General features: G+C 39.4%; 2 protein-coding genes across 2 annotated transcripts; both read left to right on the top strand.

Moving 5' to 3' along the window:
* The first annotated feature begins 1,349 nt into the window (after positions 1–1,349).
* On the top strand, positions 1,350–18,202 carry LOC134219205 (inactive hydroxysteroid dehydrogenase-like protein 1). Its single transcript, XM_062697900.1, has 4 exons — positions 1,350–1,909; positions 16,908–17,141; positions 17,204–17,649; positions 17,708–18,202. Exons 1-4 carry the CDS (start codon positions 1,747–1,749, stop codon positions 17,786–17,788), a joined length of 924 nt encoding a protein of 307 aa, XP_062553884.1. The 5' UTR covers positions 1,350–1,746; the 3' UTR covers positions 17,789–18,202.
* LOC134219206 (inactive hydroxysteroid dehydrogenase-like protein 1) lies at positions 11,812–13,068 on the top strand. The gene is made up of 4 exons (XM_062697901.1): positions 11,812–11,896; positions 11,988–12,221; positions 12,275–12,720; positions 12,781–13,068. Exons 2-4 carry the CDS (start codon positions 12,050–12,052, stop codon positions 12,859–12,861), a joined length of 699 nt encoding a protein of 232 aa, XP_062553885.1. The 5' UTR covers positions 11,812–11,896; positions 11,988–12,049; the 3' UTR covers positions 12,862–13,068.
* Positions 18,203–19,277: the final 1,075 nt, after the last annotated feature.

The raw sequence follows: 19,277 nt of genomic DNA, 5'->3' as shown, positions 1-19,277 counted from the left end.
TGACCAATGCTGGCTGCAGATCGAAAATCCGTTAGGTATACGCAGATATATGGCCATTTTCGTGAAAACGATACGGGATTGGCCATACACCCTGAACATATGTCACTTTCGCAGAACTTCCGGAACCTGTTACAAATTGGCCAAAGAGTTTTACAGTCCTCAAAATATATCTCTAATAAAGATCCTACATTCATCGTCTTGGGAAAACATGAATTTTGACACCCATATATGCATGGTTCCAGATGGTGCCAAAACCGGCCCCTCCTGGAAGGCCCATGGAACCTGCTATAAGGGTGGCAGTGGACACTATCATTCTGGAAATGTTTCTGTAATCATTGTCTCGCAAAGCCATAAAGTCAGATACTCATATTTGCATTATTCCGATCTGTTATCATTTCATCATGTTCCCGGTACCGTTTTTACGGAAATGGCCGTATCTCTGTGTAGTTTAGATGGATTCTCGATCTACAGCCACCATTGGCCAGCATATTAGTTCTAGTTTTCGGAGAAAGCATAAAACATGATGAAAGTTAACGTCACATAAAATGACAAGCAGTGGAAAAAATGCATCTTGAACATATCCTCGGAAAACCCGGAACATTTCCGGTGGCCAAGGACCAATCTCAGGTTTTGTAGGGGGACAGTATACTAGAAGAGTGTCCGCTTCTGATGGTCCTGGTTTTATCAAAATCGGATTATTATACGCAAAGTTATGCTGATTTGAATTTCGACTTATTTTTACCTATCTCAACCTTTTTGTCTAACCCCTGTATCACCTGTTGAGCTATAAGATCGCTTCAGCCCAAATATGAACAAATCACAATCAAACTTACGTCTGTAGCCTTTTTGTTTCGTATCATCACCAAAGCAAACGGTAGCAGCCTTTGTGGAACAGATAACCTAGTGTCAATTCCGCCCACAAATGCATATCTGTCCCATGTTTGCTTTAATTCCTATCCACATGGTTCTGTTAACCGAATAGATGTAAACACGGTAGTAGAATAAGATAAGGTACCGGTACGCTCAAGCCGAGCCAAGTACGCGTAGACGGCCTTCCTGTTAAGGTCGAACATTGTATCTGTGGAGTTACTATCAATTGGTGGAATTGTTATTCGTTTTATGACTAGTGAAGACATTCCACTAGAACGATTCTCCCTTGGTCCGAGAAATGCTTGATTTGGTCTCATCGAAACAAAAGGCAGAAAGCCCAATCGTGGGTTTATTCTCCGTTTCGGTTGGTTTGTCCCATAGTGTGCCACGGACAGCCATCGATTGCGTTCGGTGTCGGAGGCTCGTCTCTCTAGTAAACAATATATCGTGCCTCCAGAACCAAATGAGCTCAAGTTCGATATCACACCAAGTTGACGGTGGTGTCGGCACTACTTGGTGAAAAATCGTACTTGATTTTCGCCGATCGGCGCGGCGCGCTATCAGTTGATAGCTATTTGGCAGTGAACTGGACAAGGCGAAATCAAGCGGTTGGCTGTACTGGCCTAGTTTTCATCGAGCTTTCAAATGGACATGGCGCACGCTGTCGGCGCAGCGTGGTACAGCCCTGAAAGGAAGTTTTGATTTTCCGTATACAGGCGTGAAATTTTTCCCCCGTAATACCCTGATGTTTAAGTCGATTATATCGTATTTGCTATCTAGCTCTTATAGCATACAGACCGCGAAATTTCGATCCTTTAAGTGTGAGAAGAATTGTATTTTGATCTTTTGTTCAGTGTTGTGTTGAAATCCATCGCGATGATGTTCTACGGGCAGTTGTTTTTGATGGGGTTTGGCGTGTATGCGTCGTTCCTGTGGGCGTACAACACATTCCTGGAATCGCTGCTCGGTCTCATTTGGGGCACCATCAAAGGGTGGTTTCGAAATAGACCACTGACGGAACGATATGGACCATGGGCAGGTATGTTGGAAGTGATTTGGTTTAAGTCAAATCATTCTCTGTTTCATAAAAGATGTTATGTGTTAAGATTAAGTTGTTTTATTTTTAACGTTCAACGTTCATTGTTGATATAAATATTGCTTAATTTTCCCATACCTAAGCCACATTTTGAAATCGACTCTCAAGTTTTTATGTTTTAAATTTTGGCATACTTGTATTGCAGATAAATTCATCATTCCATAAAAGTTTTGTTTAGATTTTTTATCCATACATTTATTTTGTTTATTTATACATGCACCAATATTAAGCTTGAACAATTATGTTTGATCTTACATCTTACAAATCATTGTAAAAAAGACTTCATGTATCTTCTGAGCAAAAATTCATATTATCAATAACGCCTGTTCATTGTAAATTTCAAAACCAATATATACACACTCGTCATTATTATAATAAAATTTTGTGATCTACCATTTCTTGGATTTAGATAAAATTATGTTTATAAAAAAGTTATAATTTTCAACATAATCATAATTGGCAACGCTTAGTTATATTTTGCAACATAATCTATGACTTCTTTATGAAAAACATCATACAGTTTGAAGTAAAGAGTAGCTAAGTATCATCAAGACATCAGCAACTTTAATTTTAAGGGTTCTACAATTCACCATTAATCTGTCAACTATCTCTTAAATCTGGTCCTGAATTAAATAATGAGCGTAATCATTAACTCTCAAATTTAATTTTTGTTTGAGTGTATGCGGTCCTCGAATGATTTTTTTTTAAACGGTTTGAATTGATATTTCGTGGAATTCAACAAACATTTTTTTTCTATAAACCGCAAGGCTATACAGTGACCAGCATAATAAAGTGCTCACTTGCCGTTTTTTATACAAAATAGTTTACATTGGAACTCTACATCTCGGTTGCACGAGAACCGATTTTTCTGAAAATTTGACCAGACCTATGATATAACTTGAATGTTACCATACCTGAGTGTCATATTCATTTACAGGGTAGAAAAATATTGCGGTAAAATCAAAATGATTTTTTTGGCAAAAAATTGATTTCCAAATATCTTGAAAATTTGCGAAAAAAAGTCTCACTCTTTTTTTACAATTATCCTTAACTGAATTGCTTGCAATAAGCTGCATTCAACGCAGAATCCTGTCCAATTGTTTCCTATTATGATTAAGACAGATCGAACTATGGGCTGGGATGTTAAGATAAAACACGACTTTTTACGACGTAGAAATCCATCGCATTATTTCCGGCTACGTCTAGTTTATTATGTTGTCTACTTTCTTCTAGCATCGAGTTTTGCAGATTTTATGGAATATAAGTCATGTTTTAGGATTTTTTTTCCTTCACACGGTTTTGAGGTGTTTGCACAACACAGTTTCAAGTGCTTTCTTCATATTAATTATCAATATTCACAATAAATCCATTGTGTATGGTCATGATACTTATTTACCAAGCATTACAAGTTTAAAAACTAAAAATATTGTAACAGAAAGGGAATTAGAGGCATTTGAAACCTACAGAGTGCCATTGCAAAAAACGTAACATAAATGTCGGGCCCTCGTTTTCACATATTTAACAAGTTTTTGCTTTATTTAATCAATGTTGGCTTATGACTAGGATTCTTAATGAACCCCAACATAAACCAAACGCCAAAGTAATTTGATCTTTATGCCTCGCTATATCAATTTATTACAATGTTCCTAGCCGAAGTTTTACAATTTTTCGAGGTTTTCTAATCTTTGCAACATATTCGCAACCACTTCTCGACGGCAACACTAACATTCCTATACACTTCCATTGAAAATTAAACTTATCTAATAGCTCTAGAGCTACGTTTTTTACTAGGTGATTTTTCAAAAAAAGGCACCCTAAAATTGGTCAATTTATGCAGACCAATTTTTCGGAGCTTTTTGGAAGCTAAATATTTTCTAAATTTGACGCAAAATATTCGGAAAATTACATCACGTTTATTAATAGATATGATTTGTAGGACGCAACGAAATTTTCATGGAACATTACATGCATTTAGCGACTATTTGTTCTTCTTCTTCTTATTGGCATTACGTCCCCACACTGGGACAGAGCCACCTCGCAGCTTAGTGTTCATTAAGCACTTCCACAGTTATTAACTGCGAGGTTTCTAAGCCAGGTTACCATTTTTGCATTCGTATATCATGAGGCTAACACGATGATACTTTTATGCCCAGGGAAGTCGAGACAATTTCCAATCCGAAAATTGCCTAGACCGGCACCGGGAATCGAACCCAGCCACCCTCAGCATGGTCTTGCTTTGTAGCCGCGCGTCTTACCACACGGCTAAGGAGGGCCCCTATTTGTTAGTGTGCTTATAATTTCTGGAACAGTCGTCCATGTATCATAACAATCAACTCAGCTCGACGATTTGAGGTGATGTCTGCTTGTGGGTATGTTTGTGTGTATGTGCGTGTGATTCTCCGGTTAGTCTTGCGAGTAAAGGCGTAGGATTGCCAATCCGCATTTCGATTCTCGTTCCGGAAACATTCTCGACTCTCTGGTCATAGTGTATTCGTTGTACACCCAAGGTACATACTCATGCATTGCGGTGCGCATACAAAGATAAAAATTAATAACTGAGGAAATGCTAATCGAACACTAAGTTGAAAAGTAGGCGTGTGTATGTTCGGGTGTATTAGTAGAGTGATTAAAATTTTGGCTTTTCTGCTTTTTGATGCTTAATCCGTTGCGGTTCTAGTCTAAAATCAAAATTGAAATAATCCGTATGGGCTTATTCTATGGTCGAGTGCCATGAAATTTTCAGAGAATGGTTCATGATTTGATTTGACTAAGGTGTCAATCCGGTCGGATTTACTAGGATGGAGTCCTGGGTCAGGTGCGGTCAAAAACGGGCCGTTTTTAAAAACCATTGATGAATGAGCGATGGTAACAATAATTTTAGTACAAACGTTCTCAATCATCCTAGACCAGTATCGGAAGTCAGTTTTGATACAATTTGATCACCAGAAAATGGTTCCGGGAGTTACGGGAACCTGGTTCCCGGAACCTGACAAGGTCCGGAAGTGTTTCCGAGAATCTGGTTCCCTCAGGGAAGTGGACAAATTTCGGTTAGTTCCGAAACCCATCTTGCGACATATCAAATTCAATAGATGAATTTTGAGAGTTATTGGATACTTTTGCTAGGTCCAGATGTGTAAATTTTGTAAATTTTATTCAACAATTCCTTCGGAACTTCCTCCAGAATTTTATTCAGAAATTCCTTTAGGGTCTCCTTCGTAAAATACTTTAAAGATTTCTTCAAATATTCTTTTAAATTTTTTCGAAAATTCGATCAATTTTAATTAGGTAATTTCGTTAGGGGAACTTTAGTAAACTTTTTAAAGAATTGATCCAGAAATTTGTTCGGGACTTTCTTCAGAAAATAATTTGATATCTTTTTGGTCGTTTTAACGGTTAAGGTAACTCCTTACGGAATCCAAGTTTTAAAGTGCTCGCGTTTTCGGGGGCACACCACTCGGTACGGAAGCAACGCACAACTGTCATTTTTATCTTTTTACACATGCTGCGACGCAGCAAAGCCATATAAAAAAAATGACAATTGTGCGCCGCTTCCGTATTAAGTGGTGTGCCACTGAAAACGCGAGCACTTTGAAACTTGGATTCCGTGAGGAGTGTCCTTAAAAAAACAAAATGTATAGCAGAAAAATCTTACTGTGACATCAAATCGAAAACATTGGTTTCGATAGCAAAATAAGTACACAGTTTGATGTCAGATCATATAATTTAGAACAGAAAAAAGAGATCAAAATATGTAATCAATCATGATTATTCATATTTGAAAACATATTATGATTTCAATTTGATGTCAAAATCAAAATATGTTTTCTATATGCTCTCATTATGTTTTTAGACTTTGCTCGGGTTAAGCTTATAGAGGCAAAATAATTTTTAATGGCAAAATAATTTTAATGGTTATAGCGACACTAGTGTTTTAGTACTTATTCTCTACTGGAATACATTTGGAAAATGCTTCGGATTTATTTTAAATCCTTGGTGATTTTTAAGAATTCATTTACGAAAACTTTTGAAAACACTGGATATTACTACGAAAATTCCTTTAGAGGTTCTTTCGGAAGTTCCTTTCCTTAAGTTCCTTATTTATTTGGAAATTATTTCTGGAATTCCTAGAGGAGATTATTTTCGATATTTGTTTTGAAAATTCCTCAAGTAACTAGGGTAAATCACTACTTGGGCCTATGGACCCGATTTCCGGTTCACTGCACAGAAAACTAAGGATTTACACTTTTTGGAAGCCGTAGGTTTATGGTTGATAATTTTAAAAAAAGTCTCTCATTTATTTCGCACAATACTCAATATTTTTCAACAATTTATTTCACTCCTAACTGGTCCAATTATAGAAAATAAAAATGTGCATTACGAACAACCACTCTCTGTTGCTACACCACTGAGCCGGAGTGAATCTTTCCACTTTTACAAAACGGTATTTTCATATAAACACCTACCTGAAAATCGTCACAGTTCTAGATACAATCAACAACAAAAATTCACCTCGGCCTAAGAACTTCTAGCCGCACCGTGCTGCCAAAAGGCAAGGAGTCTTTTTTAGTATGAACTAAATCTCTCAACGTTCATAGCAAAACTATCTAATTAGTTGACCGTATCATGTTATTTGTAATTCTCTCGATTTCAAAAAGTTACAAAAATATAGTGTTTAAGCCTTTGGAAGTAATTTGGATGAGTGAATATATCTTTTCAACCAAATAAAAATTATTATTTATAATACCATCTGGCATCATGTCGGCGTTGAACGTGCTTATTTTTGTTTACGTCGTATTTTCTACCGTCCCGAGAGAGAATGAGAGTAAGGTGTTGAGAAATTGATTTTGCTTAGGCCGGGAACCGGTTTGGAAGTGGGCCGGAAATGAAATCGCTATGACTGAAATTAGTGCTGGACTTCGTAAATTTAAATCAAATAAAAGCTTTTCCAAACAATGTTTACCAAGAAAAGCTATTTTAAGCAGAAGTGAGCCCCATTGCAGTATTGCACGGCACACGAAATTTAGGAAAAGTTGCTTCCTGTCATAAATATCAATTAAATAATGCAGTCGCATGCATGTTAGGCCGGGAATGGGGTAAGAAACCCTACTCCGGAATTTTCCGGTCATTTCTAGGGAGTTTTTTTAGCATTTATTTTACAAATTCCTTTGAACATTCGTAAATTCGTTTAAAGTTTCCATAGTTTGATTTTGATTTAGAAATTGATTTGAATTGATTTAAAAATTCCTTCGGGAATCTATTCATAAATTCATTTTGGATTATTTTTCTTACAAATTCTTCGTTCGAGAATACCTCTCGAAATTCCTTTGAAAATTCTTCTAGGAATTCTTTTGGAAAATCCATTCAGAATTCCAAGGAAAATTCCTTTAGCAAAAATCCTTCACAATTTCCTTGAGGTTTCTTTTTGAAAATCCTTTCATGTTCTACTGTGGGAGTTCCGTAAAGAACCCTTTCGGAAATTCATCCTGAATTACTTTTAAAAATTCCTTCAGGAATTCATTCGGGGACTCATCTTGGAAATTCCCCCAGGAAGAATTTAGAAAATTACGCTAATAATTTTTACAACCCGCATTGAGCGTCCTTTGGAAAACCATCCGGAAATTCCTTTGAAAATTGATCCACAAATTTCTCCAAAAGTTTTTCCAGGAACTGCCTTGAAATTTTTAATTATTTAGTGTTTTTTAATGAATTCCTGAAGATTTTCCGAGGGAATTCTCAAAAGAGTTTACAAGCAAAACCTAATTGATTTCCCCAATAAATTCTTAGTTTTCTTTAGGTATTGCTTTGGGAATTATCCAGGAATTGCTTTGAAGCTGGTTAAACTTTTTTTTGTTCATGCATCGGAACAACGATCTATACGTGTTCAGTTATAAAATTGGTTATTTTTTTATGTTTGAAATTTCCATTATTGTATCAGGAATTCTCTGATAATTTCAGCATCGTTCCAGGTTTTCCGGGTAGTCGTCACCCTATGGAAAATTCCTCATGCAAATTCCAAAGAATTCTCTATGGCAATTCAAAAAAATCCCATGCCAATTAGAATGAATTTCCTAAATTTCCATTCAAATACAAAAAAATATTCGTTTTGAAAAATCTTCCACGGAAAATTTCTGGTGAAACCTCCAGTGAGTTTCCCATAAAAACTCCTGTTGATATTCCGAAAACTGTTCAGTGTAAATTTGACAAAATATTTTCTTGAGTATTCTGGAAAAGTCAACAGTAAGTTTCCGAGAATTTTCTAAACAATTTTCTATACAAAATTTGGAACAATTTCTCATGAAAATCTCTCTGAAGTATTTCCCGCTGAAATTTCCAACCACAATTTAGGATTGGGATTACAAAGAGCTATAAAGTAGTTCCTTTGAGAGTTTCAAAAATAATTTCCAATGATGAATATTTTGGTAAAACTTAAAGAATTTTCTAAAAAAATGCTCCCATTGATGTCTTGAAAATATCCCGTAATTTTTTTTTTCGGGTACGTTATAAAAAAATCACTACTCCGATTCACGCCGCCGCCGCCGGTTAAAATGACTTTCGACGTGACGCTGAAACGCCGCCGCCGCCGATCAAAATTATGACAAACGCCGCCGCCGCCGATTTTTGGACCGGCGCACACCTCTAAGCGGGAGTGTTGGTATTATCACAGATAACAGATATTTAGGCTAGAACAAATTTTATTGAAAATCCTGTGTAAACTTTTTAATTGATATACGTTGGCCCACTACTGCCATCTACTCAACTGATTGCGGAAGTCCATACGGACGCAGCTGACAAGCAACCGTCGAATGCATTTGACAGAAGAATTCGGGCTGCGTTTTCCATAACAATGATCTTTGCGCCATCTCCAAATGATTGCCAAACCCTTCTCCAATTTAAAATACATTTGGATTAACGGTTGCAGATGTTTACACAAGTATCGGATACCAGCATCAATATCTGTTATCTGTGGTATTATGTACTACGCGTAACCAAAGGGGAGATAGCTCTCACCTAATTTTTGAAAACGTCGAATGTCCAAAAGAGAGGATCTCTTTGCTCACTTTCTTTTTCGTTTATCACAAAGTCATACTTTACATCGGATTTTTTAGCAGAGAGGAGGAAAATAGCTTTGTCTAGGACCGTTGAGGATCCGGTGGAAGTCAAAAGTTTTCGAGGGATTTACCAATATCGGACCGCTGGAATTCGGCAGAGCGCATTCATCGATCGACACTAAGCCGGCGAAGTATTCCCCAATGCAGTAAGGTGTATCAATGTGAATGGGGAAGTCCTTCGCTTACCACCAAGCGCGTTAACAACCCAACCCCCCCTTCTCCCCCAAAGTTAGTCAGCGGTTTGGGCCGGATTAACTGAATATGCGGGAATTTTCTTTTAGTGCCATACCATCGTAGTGTTTTTCTTTATATGTTTTGAGGGTTTGGATGGTAACCGAGAACGTCCAATATGTCCCACTTGAGGTCAGGGAGCATGGATCGCGGTGGCTAAATGGCCGTTGAAAAAGGTAGGCGAGCTGTTGTTGAATGGAACAAGATCGACATTCTCAAACGACTCTAGCAGGATGATGCCACGCGAATCAAAACTATGGTCCCCCAGGCTTAATGATGTGCGTTTCTTGTCAAACTCGAACAACTGGGAAGTCACTGCTGGGCTGCAGCACATCAAACGAACGAACGAACCAATCGCAACCGATTCTCCAAGGGAGCAATTTAAGAAGTCAGGAGCGACTCGAATGACCTCCTGTAGGCCAATTACATACAGTGGGCTGTTTTGAGTTGATAGCTGCAGAGTGGGATAGTTGTTCCAATATTTGTTGATATTCCATTGGAGGTAAAAGTTGTCTTCCGAACGGACGGCTGAGGGTCGGAAGGGGAGCAAGTAGGCTGTGTTGTTCCGTCACAATGAAAGGTGGGGGCGTATCATCCGATGCACCAGTCGTGTTGTGTTGGTCATAGGGTAAAAACCAGGTTATTTGTTGGGTTGAGGTCCTTCGGAGGTGTCAGATGGGATACTGTGATCGACGGGAGAACTATGTACTAACTGGTTGAGATATTTCTCATAACCGACAATAGGGTCGGAGGGGAGAGCTGGACTACATTGCTGGAAGAAGCAGGACTTATAGCCTAGGCTGGAGTGCCTAGGATGCTTGAGATGCTGTACCTGTTGGAATTTATTACCCGGGTTGGTGTCCTCGGGCTGCCCTGAAAGCGGCCGAGAACAATGGAACTTACATCCTGAAAATGTGTTTCCAGCAAAGCCGGTTATACAATCAGCGTCGGAAAATCCGGGTAAAAGCCAGAGAAAGCATTCCGAGCATGCCTAACTATAGACTTTGCGTTTGACTGGCTTGCAGGGGGAAAGGCGTCCCTCGTCCGTCTATCCCAGGTACCGAGGGGTGTTTCCCAGACCACTGAGGGGGGTCGGCCACCAGGGGATCTGGGCAGGCTCTCTTTTGTCGCATCTTCGCTCACTGTGTGTCGAATACGGTAGTTCCGGTGGGGTCATGGCGTCCGGTCTTAAGGCCCGACTATTCAAAACAGGCAGCAGTACAAGTGTTGCAGTAGCATATGGAGATTTAGGCACGTTGGAGCTAGTATGATGAATACTGTTGGCGTGTGTGTTCGGAGTTCGGGGGAGGTGGGTGTGTGAGTGGTTTGTCTTCAGTTGGCTGGCACTTAGTGCAAATGACAGAAAAGAGAGAATTGGAAGAGGCCGACGATTTCGGGCTTCATGCGGCGGAATCAGACCTGAGGCCTTGAACTTTCGGGAAAACTGGAAGAACGTCGGCCAAGACTTTTGATCGCTAGCATAGGTGTAACGACGTTGTAGCCAAACAGATATCCAGGTTGGTACAGGGTCTTGCCTAGTGCCCTTTGAGCAGCACACGTTCGATTTGGTAGTCTGCTTGCGGATAATTTAGTAGCTTTTATAGAAAATTAACAGAGCTCCCTGTCCCTTCTGTCCGACAACACTAAATCCCAGGTAAGCCCAATAACTTGCAGTCAGTGTTGTAAAATGTCATTTGCATTCGTTTGTATAATTTTCCCAGAACTTGTTTCAGAAGGTAGCTATCAATTCATGTTGTATGACGAACTTATAGCGGTTAAATGGGCCTACAACTTTGTCTAACGAGACTTTGCTGTAAATATGTAATCTGGGGCGTGGGAGGCAAAATGTCATTCAAATGACATTATGTCAAATGACACGTGACATTTTGGAGAGTTTTCACTCTCCAGCTTTTGATGTTATACTTAGAGCAATGTACCCTTGGACAAAAATATAACCCTACTCAAGCGTTATGAGTACATTCAAAATTATGGAAGAAATTTTGCTTCTAAAGAAAGTTATGAGCAAATTAGTCAAATGACATGCAGATGACATTTTACAAGCCTGCTTGCAGTAGTTATGGGAGGGGCCAGGTTTACTTTCCTTTTTTTCAAAGCTGTAAAAAGTGAAGCTTCTGGATAGTTGTAATCCAATTTTGTTAGAACTAGATGTATCTCGTCGTAAAATATACACGATCCTTAACATACTAACATTATCATTGCATTAAATTATTGAATTAGATTTGAAATTTTGCTCATACATAGTTGAAATCCATTAACTCATATTTCTCCAGTAGATAGAAAGTTTTAGAAAAAGGACATGGACATTGTATATTCTGTCATTCGAGATTAAGATTTTATTGTTGTTTGTAAAGTTTGGACTGTGCAACAAGATTTTAGCATATTCCTCAAGTGTTTAAGCTCGTGGTTGTGCTTCTTAGTCTCGCTGCTTCACAATAAAGATCAATCAATTGCAAACAATAATATAATCTCGATCAAATCGCTTTTCAGTTCATTTCAGTGCTACAGGAAGGTGTTGTGTTACAGTAGACAGTAATATAGTATCACTTCATCGTCATCATCATCATCACGGGTAAGAGTAATGATTATACAGGTTAATAGTTTGGAGTACAATCTAAGATAAATTATGGCGAATCAAAGATTAACCTATTTCATTCACTCAGTTATAACTGGTGCTACCGATGGTATCGGCAAACGGTACGCGGAAATTCTTGCGAGCAAGGGCATGCACATCATGCTTCTTTCACGAAGTGAACCGAAGCTGATGAAGGTGGCCAATGAAATTCACGAGAGGTACAACGTTCAAACCAGATGGGTTGCTGTTGATTTTTCTCAAGGACCGGAGATTTACAAAACGATCAGCGATCAAATTCAAGATCTTGATATTGGGATTCTAGGTAAGCTTCGAATCTTCCTTCAAACGGATTAGTTTTATATTCTTTCTTCTTAGTAAACAACGTTGGCTACTATCCAGCTGTGCAAAGCTTCCACCGTAATACTGAGGAGGAAATTATCTCGACGATCAACATCAACATTTTGAGCACTGTAATGATGTCGCGGATTGTGCTCCCGGGCATGAAAAATCGCAGGCGTGGGATCATCGTGAACATTTCCTCTATCGGTTGTTACCGGCCGGCTGCATTCCTAAACATGTACTCTTCGGCGAAGTCCTTCGTTACGAACTTCAGCTTGGCTTTGAATCACGAACTGCGTGGAAAAGGTGTCAAATGCCAAGCGGTGGTTCCCGGCATGACGCACACCAACATGATTAAGCATTTGGAGGAGGATATTCCCTGGTACGTCGGAGTTACTACGGTGGATTCGCTGGCCAAATTTGGAGTGTTCTCGCTTGGAAAAACGGCGCACACTACCGGTGGATGGAAGCATACCTTACAGGTATGAGGGAATGTATTCAAGAATGTTAACTACTGATGTTTTGTTTTTGTGAATTTCCAGGTTTGTTGGCAGGATTTAGTACCTCATACGCTGGGAACGGTCATAATATCTTACGTTACCAGGAAAGCAATTGGTAAATGATAAGATTCCGGAAGAGCAGCTGATTCTGAGCACACTTATCAAACTTATGAAGATTTTACTGGTGAAATCTGAAATAAGCACTTCAATTGCGATTTTTAAACTCTTCTCAAAGATAGGGTTTGAAGAATTAGTTGTATTGTGATCGACATCTGTGATGTAACTTCATTTAAATCTTGATAAATCTGAAGCCACGAGAAAACAATGTGTTGCTGGAATAATCGATTTAAGTATTTATTTTATAAGTGTATAGTTTTTGCAAAAGAAAAGTAAAGTGCATTGATCTTGAAGTACTTATGTGGATGCCTGTCAAATATGGTCTAATGTCCCCATAAAAAAGTTCAGATGAAACAATAAAATATAAATAAGTAAATATAAACAGTGGAGTCTCAACGGACACACTGACCATTCGACTTTCCTATTACCCGCCTCCACAAATTTGTTGGCAGCATCTGCTGGTAATCTTATCGTGAACTACCGTGTCACACTCATTAATCATCGTTCGTTTTTCTCAGCTGGCTTGTCATCTGCACTTCGCCCAGTTTGCATTGCGAGGCCAGTGATCGTTTGCGATCGCGTACGGCGGAATCCTAGACGAAGAATCTATTTTACTCCGACAAGAAGTTCCCTTACAACGTGAGCTCCCCCGCAACCAATCGTGATGTTACGCAACGTTGGAGATGTTCTTTGACGCTTATAATCTGCGTTACTCAAAGGCGGCCTGCTTCTGCTCCGTGCGCCGAAGGGACAAATGATCGAAAAGGACAAAAGGTCGAAAGCGATAAAAGATCTAAAGGACAAATCGTCGAACCGGACAAAAGGTCAAAAGAGAGAAAAGGTCGAAAAGAAGAAATTGTCAAAAGAAACAAAAGGTCGAAAGAGACAATCATTTTCGGACAATACAAGGTTTATTCATTTCTTAAATCAACTATCTTTTTATCCCTACCAGGACTATCTAGATATCCATAATATTATTTCATAATAATTATTGCTTTTTTGAAAATTGATCATTCTTTAACTTTGATTGATGAGATGAGTGTATTGCTTGACGTTGAATGCATTTTACAAATTCCTTTGCAATACAGCCGACTTGTTATCAACTTGTTCTTGATTGACCTTTTATTCCTTTCGACCTTTTGTTCCTTTCGACCTTTTGTCCTTTTCGACCTTTTGTCTCATTCATTTTTTGTCCCTTTTGACCATTTGTCGTTTACAATCTTTTGTCCTTTTCGATCTTTCGTCCCTTTCGACTTTTTGTCCTTTCGACCTTCTGTCACTTTCAGAGTTTTGTCTTTTCGATCTTTTGTCCTTTCGACTATTTGTCTGTCGACCTTTTGTCATAGATTCGTCAGGACCATATTACAAGAAAACTATTTCAATTATCGTCGCCAGCCTCTCTGGACATCGCTCGGGAGGAGCTAGTGTCTCTTTTTTGTTTAGGCCTAGTTTAGGGCCGCTTTGAATAACTTGATGCGTTCCTCCTTCACTTCCGGTGAACGAGCGCTTTGCAATCTTCTCCTAGCCCTGAGGCTAGGACTGCAATTTGCTCACTCTTCCAGTATGCCAGTGGCCTGCAATTCCATAATCGCGCCTTCTTCGTAGTATCGCATACTCGTGACAGATGTGCAACCAGTTCGTTATCACTCAAACTTCCCGTGTTTTCCTCCAAACCCATAGCTTCTCTGAAGGTCACCATGGTAGAAATGGGCTAACTTTCACGCTCGGGATCTAGGAGTAGCTCCCCGGTTTATGTTCCTTACCTCACTGCATATCCTGTAGAGGATAGCCAAATGGTCAAAATGGGTGTAACCATCGTCCACTCTCTCTTGGACTGCAGAATGTTTCGTCTATTATCAATTCCACCCCGTTTCGCTCGTAGGCTCTCGTAGGCCAGCACGACCGTCCAGCTTGGCTAAGGCCTTCAGCAGCGTTAGCCCTCTTCGGTTAGTACAGCGGTTTCTTCCTCACTCTGTCACCCATGCATTGAAGTCTCCTGCAATGACTGCTGGCTTGCGACCCACCAGGTCTGATGCTAGCTGATCCATTATCTGAGTTAATTGGTCTATCGGCCATGTTGGTGGGGCATAGTAACTTCAGTAGTACACTCCATTTATCTTCGCTATAACTGTCTCCTCATCCCTTTCCACTTTCTGGATTGGGAATCTTCCCGTCGTACAAATTGCCACTCATCTGGATCCGTTCGTTATTTGTTGGGACGCGGTATGAGTCCGCCAGGATAGCGACTTCCGTGATCGCTTCTGCTACTGACTGCCACAGGTTGTGCTACGTTATTTGCACGGCTTCCTCGTATCTGTACTCAACTCTTCTCGGCACCGCCAATACAGGTTGTCCAATTCGGCCCTTTCACACCTACGATTTGTGTTCCACTTCGAGGCAGCGGAAACACTTTTCGACTATCGGTGGTTGGTACAGGCTGGCTGGACATACTGACCATCCAACTTTCAGCTTACCAACTACGTCGATGGCCGGAAACTTCATCGTGGCGGATTATCGCCTGTGCTACCACTACTCCACCTTGGTCCTTGGTCGAGAAGATTTTTCCGCTGTCGTGAGCCGGTCCAGATGTTTACATTGGAGGGTCACCTCATCGTGTAGAGCCTTCACTTCTAAGCCCTCAACCAGGACTTTTTGGGCCTGGATTGTTTCGTCCTTCGACCTTGTTTGCGACCTTCGTGCGCATGCTCTCCTGCTCTGAGCTCTCTCGATATCGTTTGGTATTATGTGGGTAGTGCTTCTTGCCGGGCGTGGGCGTTGTTGTCTGTTCTCCTTTCTATTGCTATATCGCTGACTGCGAAACCTCCTATGCCGTTGTTGTAATAATGTAGTACTATGGAAGAGGAAAGGTACACTCTATGTGCTCTTCTCATAGAATGTTACAACCTTCTGTATATTCCAATATGTTATACAGAATTGTTCTATAGATGAAGAGTCTAATAAATACAATAACGTATTCCATTACCAGCAGGCAAATGAAGAAATCATTTCATTTGAGAACAAATACATCTCAAGCAACTTGTGGTTGTTTACAAATGGATAAGTCAGTCAGTTTTCATAAAACAAACGCAGATGGTGGGTAATTATGAATCATACATGAACAATGCCTTTTTGATGTCCAGCAACAACAGAAAAGGTAAGTTTGTTGCAACGTGTCAAAGATAAGATATTAAATCACTTTTATTTTGATATTTCAAGGGATGCTGATTTCATTCATAGTTTCCGTACGATGGGAAAAGTCGTTTGGCCGAAACCCATTCGGCCGAAAGTCATTTGGCTGAATGCCACTAGGCCGAAACCCATCTGGCCGAAAGTTATTTGGCCGAAAGGGTCATCCGGCCGAATTGATCATTTGGCCGAATAGGACATATGGCCGAATAGGGAAGGTCCATTTGGCTGAAAGGGTCGTTTGGCTGGAAGGGTCGTTTGGCCGAAAGGGTCATTTGGCCGAAAGGGTCATTTGGCCGAAAGGATCGTTTAGCCGAAAAGGTCGTTTGGCCGAAAGGGTAGTTTGTCCGAAAGAGGAGTTTTTCCGGAAGGGTCATTTGGCCGAAAAGGTCGTTTGGCCGGAAGGGTCATTTGGCCGAATAGTACATTTGGGCGAATAGGACATTTGGCCGAATAAGACATTTGGCCGAAAAGGACAGTTGGCCGAATAGGGTGATAAATTAGGAGTGAGAAGAGAGACGTCTACTCAATGGTCTTTTCGGCCAAATGGTATATTCGGCAAAACAACTTTCGGCCTAGTGGCATTCGGCCGAGAAGCCCTTCCTCCCGTACGATACCCCGTGCGTGACCATACTCGACACACAAATAAGTGTAGTAAGCAAAATAAAAGTGAAACACCCTTTTTCGTTAATGCTCGAAAAATTTCAATTGTACCCAGGTATGGAATGCTTTTTATAACTTTTTGTCAGTTGGAGAGAATCCAAAAAAAAAAATGAGCCCTGTTGTTGTTTGAAAAAGAATTATATAGTTTATAAAAATTAGTATTCAAATGATATTAACGCAATACAACTGATTTGTCTTTCTAGTTATCACGGGTGCAACCGATGGTATTGGTAAAAGATACGCGGAAATTTTGGCAAGCCACGGCATGAACATTGTGCTGATATCACGCAGTGAACCAAAGCTTATGAAGGTGGCCAACGAAATTTACGAAAGGTACAATGTTCAAACCCGTTGGGTGGCGGTGGATTTCTCCCGAGGTCCAGAAATCTACAAGATGATTAAGGAACAGATCGAAGGGCTGGATATCGGTATTCTCGGTAAGTAACGATCGAATTGTTTTTCAAATAAGTTGAGGCTTAGATTAGTTTCTCGTTAACAGTAAACAACGTCGGATACTACCCAACAGTGCGAACTTTTGACCTCAACTCTGATGACGAAATCGTCTCAACGATCAACATCAACATTCTGAGTACATCGATGATGACACGGATTGTGCTCCCCGGGATGAAGTACCGCAAGCGCGGCATCATCGTCAACATATCGTCAACTTCCTGCTACCGACCGGCCGCCTACTTGAATATGTACGCATCGGCGAAGGCCTTCGTGACCAACTTCAGTTTGGCTCTGCACCACGAACTTCGCGGAAGTGGCGTCGAGTGCCAGGTGGTTACTCCCGGGATGGTGCAAACCAACATGATCAAGAAGTTCGAAGGCGATGTTCCGTGGTACATATCGATTACAACGTCGGATTCGTTGGCCAAGTTTGGAGTGTTCTCGCTTGGAAAAACGGCACACACAACCGGTGGATGGATGCATGCTTTCCAGGTATGATTTAAACATGAATCCTTATTTTTTATATCTTACGAATTTCGACTGTTTTTAGGTTTGTTGGCAAGACTTACTTCCTTTGTCGTTAGGTACATTCTTCATTTCGCTTATTACCAAAAAGGCTGTTGGTAAATGAGTTATTTAGTGTAGTAAACTAGTTTATAACAATACTGAAAGCTTCGTTTTAAAACCCCACTTGAACAGAATATGTATAAGTTCTTCAAACACCCAAATCACAAACACTTTCTGAAATTAAAAAAAAATTATATATTCTCTTCCATTAAACCATTCATCAGCGCAGGGCATTTTTCATCACACAAAGAGTTTTCGAGGAACATTTCAAACTGATTTCTACTTGAAATGATATTTTGTTTAAAAATCGGGGTAGAGTACCTTGTCGAAGCAAAAGACTGATCTTAGGATTTGTAACATATGCGTAGTATCGCGAAGCGATTTCGACACAAAAATAATTTGATGCGAGATATGTTTTTTTTTCTAAATTAATTATAATGTGATCGAGTTGAGTTTTCAAAATAAAGAGTTTTTTAAAGCGTGAAGTATTTTTATTTTGTTCTGTTACTTCCCAATAACAAATATATTTGAAATAAATTTGTGATTCGTGAGAAATGACTCACACACTTTTGGTTTAGATTAACTTCCGTTTAGATTAATTTCGTCATATTGAAAAAAGGTTCAGTTGTCATCAGTGTAATCTCTATATTGTTTACGTTTCTCATTTCCCACCGCCAATGACGTTTAATCTCCTTTACAATTCCGAAGCATTCCCCTCCGGGATTCCGTCCTGGGATCCGTGGATTCTAATATGGAATTCATATATGCGCCTTTGCTTAGGGACGTTCCGATACTTCAAAATATCGATATTTGATTCGATACGATAATCGAATCAAAGTATCGATATGACCGATATATTGGAATGAAAATATCGATATATCGGAAAATCATATGATATTTCAGAAATGAGAATATTTAGAATGTATTTGTTGTAGCAATTTTTATTATTATCGTATTACCCCTTTACAATAATGATTGGAAATTACTTTTTTTCTATTACCTCATCCAATCTGATTCTAGAGTGTCCCAGTCCAACAATCATCGGCGACGCCGTTTGTCTTTAACTGGTAGCAGCAGCGTTTTTAGCATGATACTCGCTATTTTCCATTCGCTAGAAAAAATCAACTGAAGTTTCGACAATGAAATTCCACTGACATTTTTCTGTATTTCTCTATGGGTTATTCTAATTCTTAACAACAGAAATTTCTTTCTTCAGAATTTCCACGGAATAGTTTTTTGAATTTAATTTTCAAGGAAAATTCAGAATAATCACGGAAAAATCCATTAGAATATTCTTAACTAAAAAGAAAATTCTCTTAATCTTTCACGAGAAAATTCTCTATGATTTTCACGGGCATTCTTCAAAATTTACGCAAAAATTTCAACAAGAAAAAAACAAAATTTTCATTAGAAAATCCGTAGAAACATTTTAAGGAAATTCTCTTTAATTCCTACGGGACATTCTTTTGAATGACAGAAGACAATTTACCTGTTTTCAAATTCTTCTAAATTCATATTTTGCAAATCTGTTCCTAATTTATAAATGTAATTTA

Source organism: Armigeres subalbatus, chromosome 3, assembly GCF_024139115.2.
Source record: "Armigeres subalbatus isolate Guangzhou_Male chromosome 3, GZ_Asu_2, whole genome shotgun sequence".
In the NCBI taxonomy this organism is placed as follows: domain Eukaryota; kingdom Metazoa; phylum Arthropoda; class Insecta; order Diptera; family Culicidae; genus Armigeres; species Armigeres subalbatus.
Note: the sequence above shows the minus strand (reverse complement) of the source record. Positions and strands in the feature narration are given on the sequence as shown.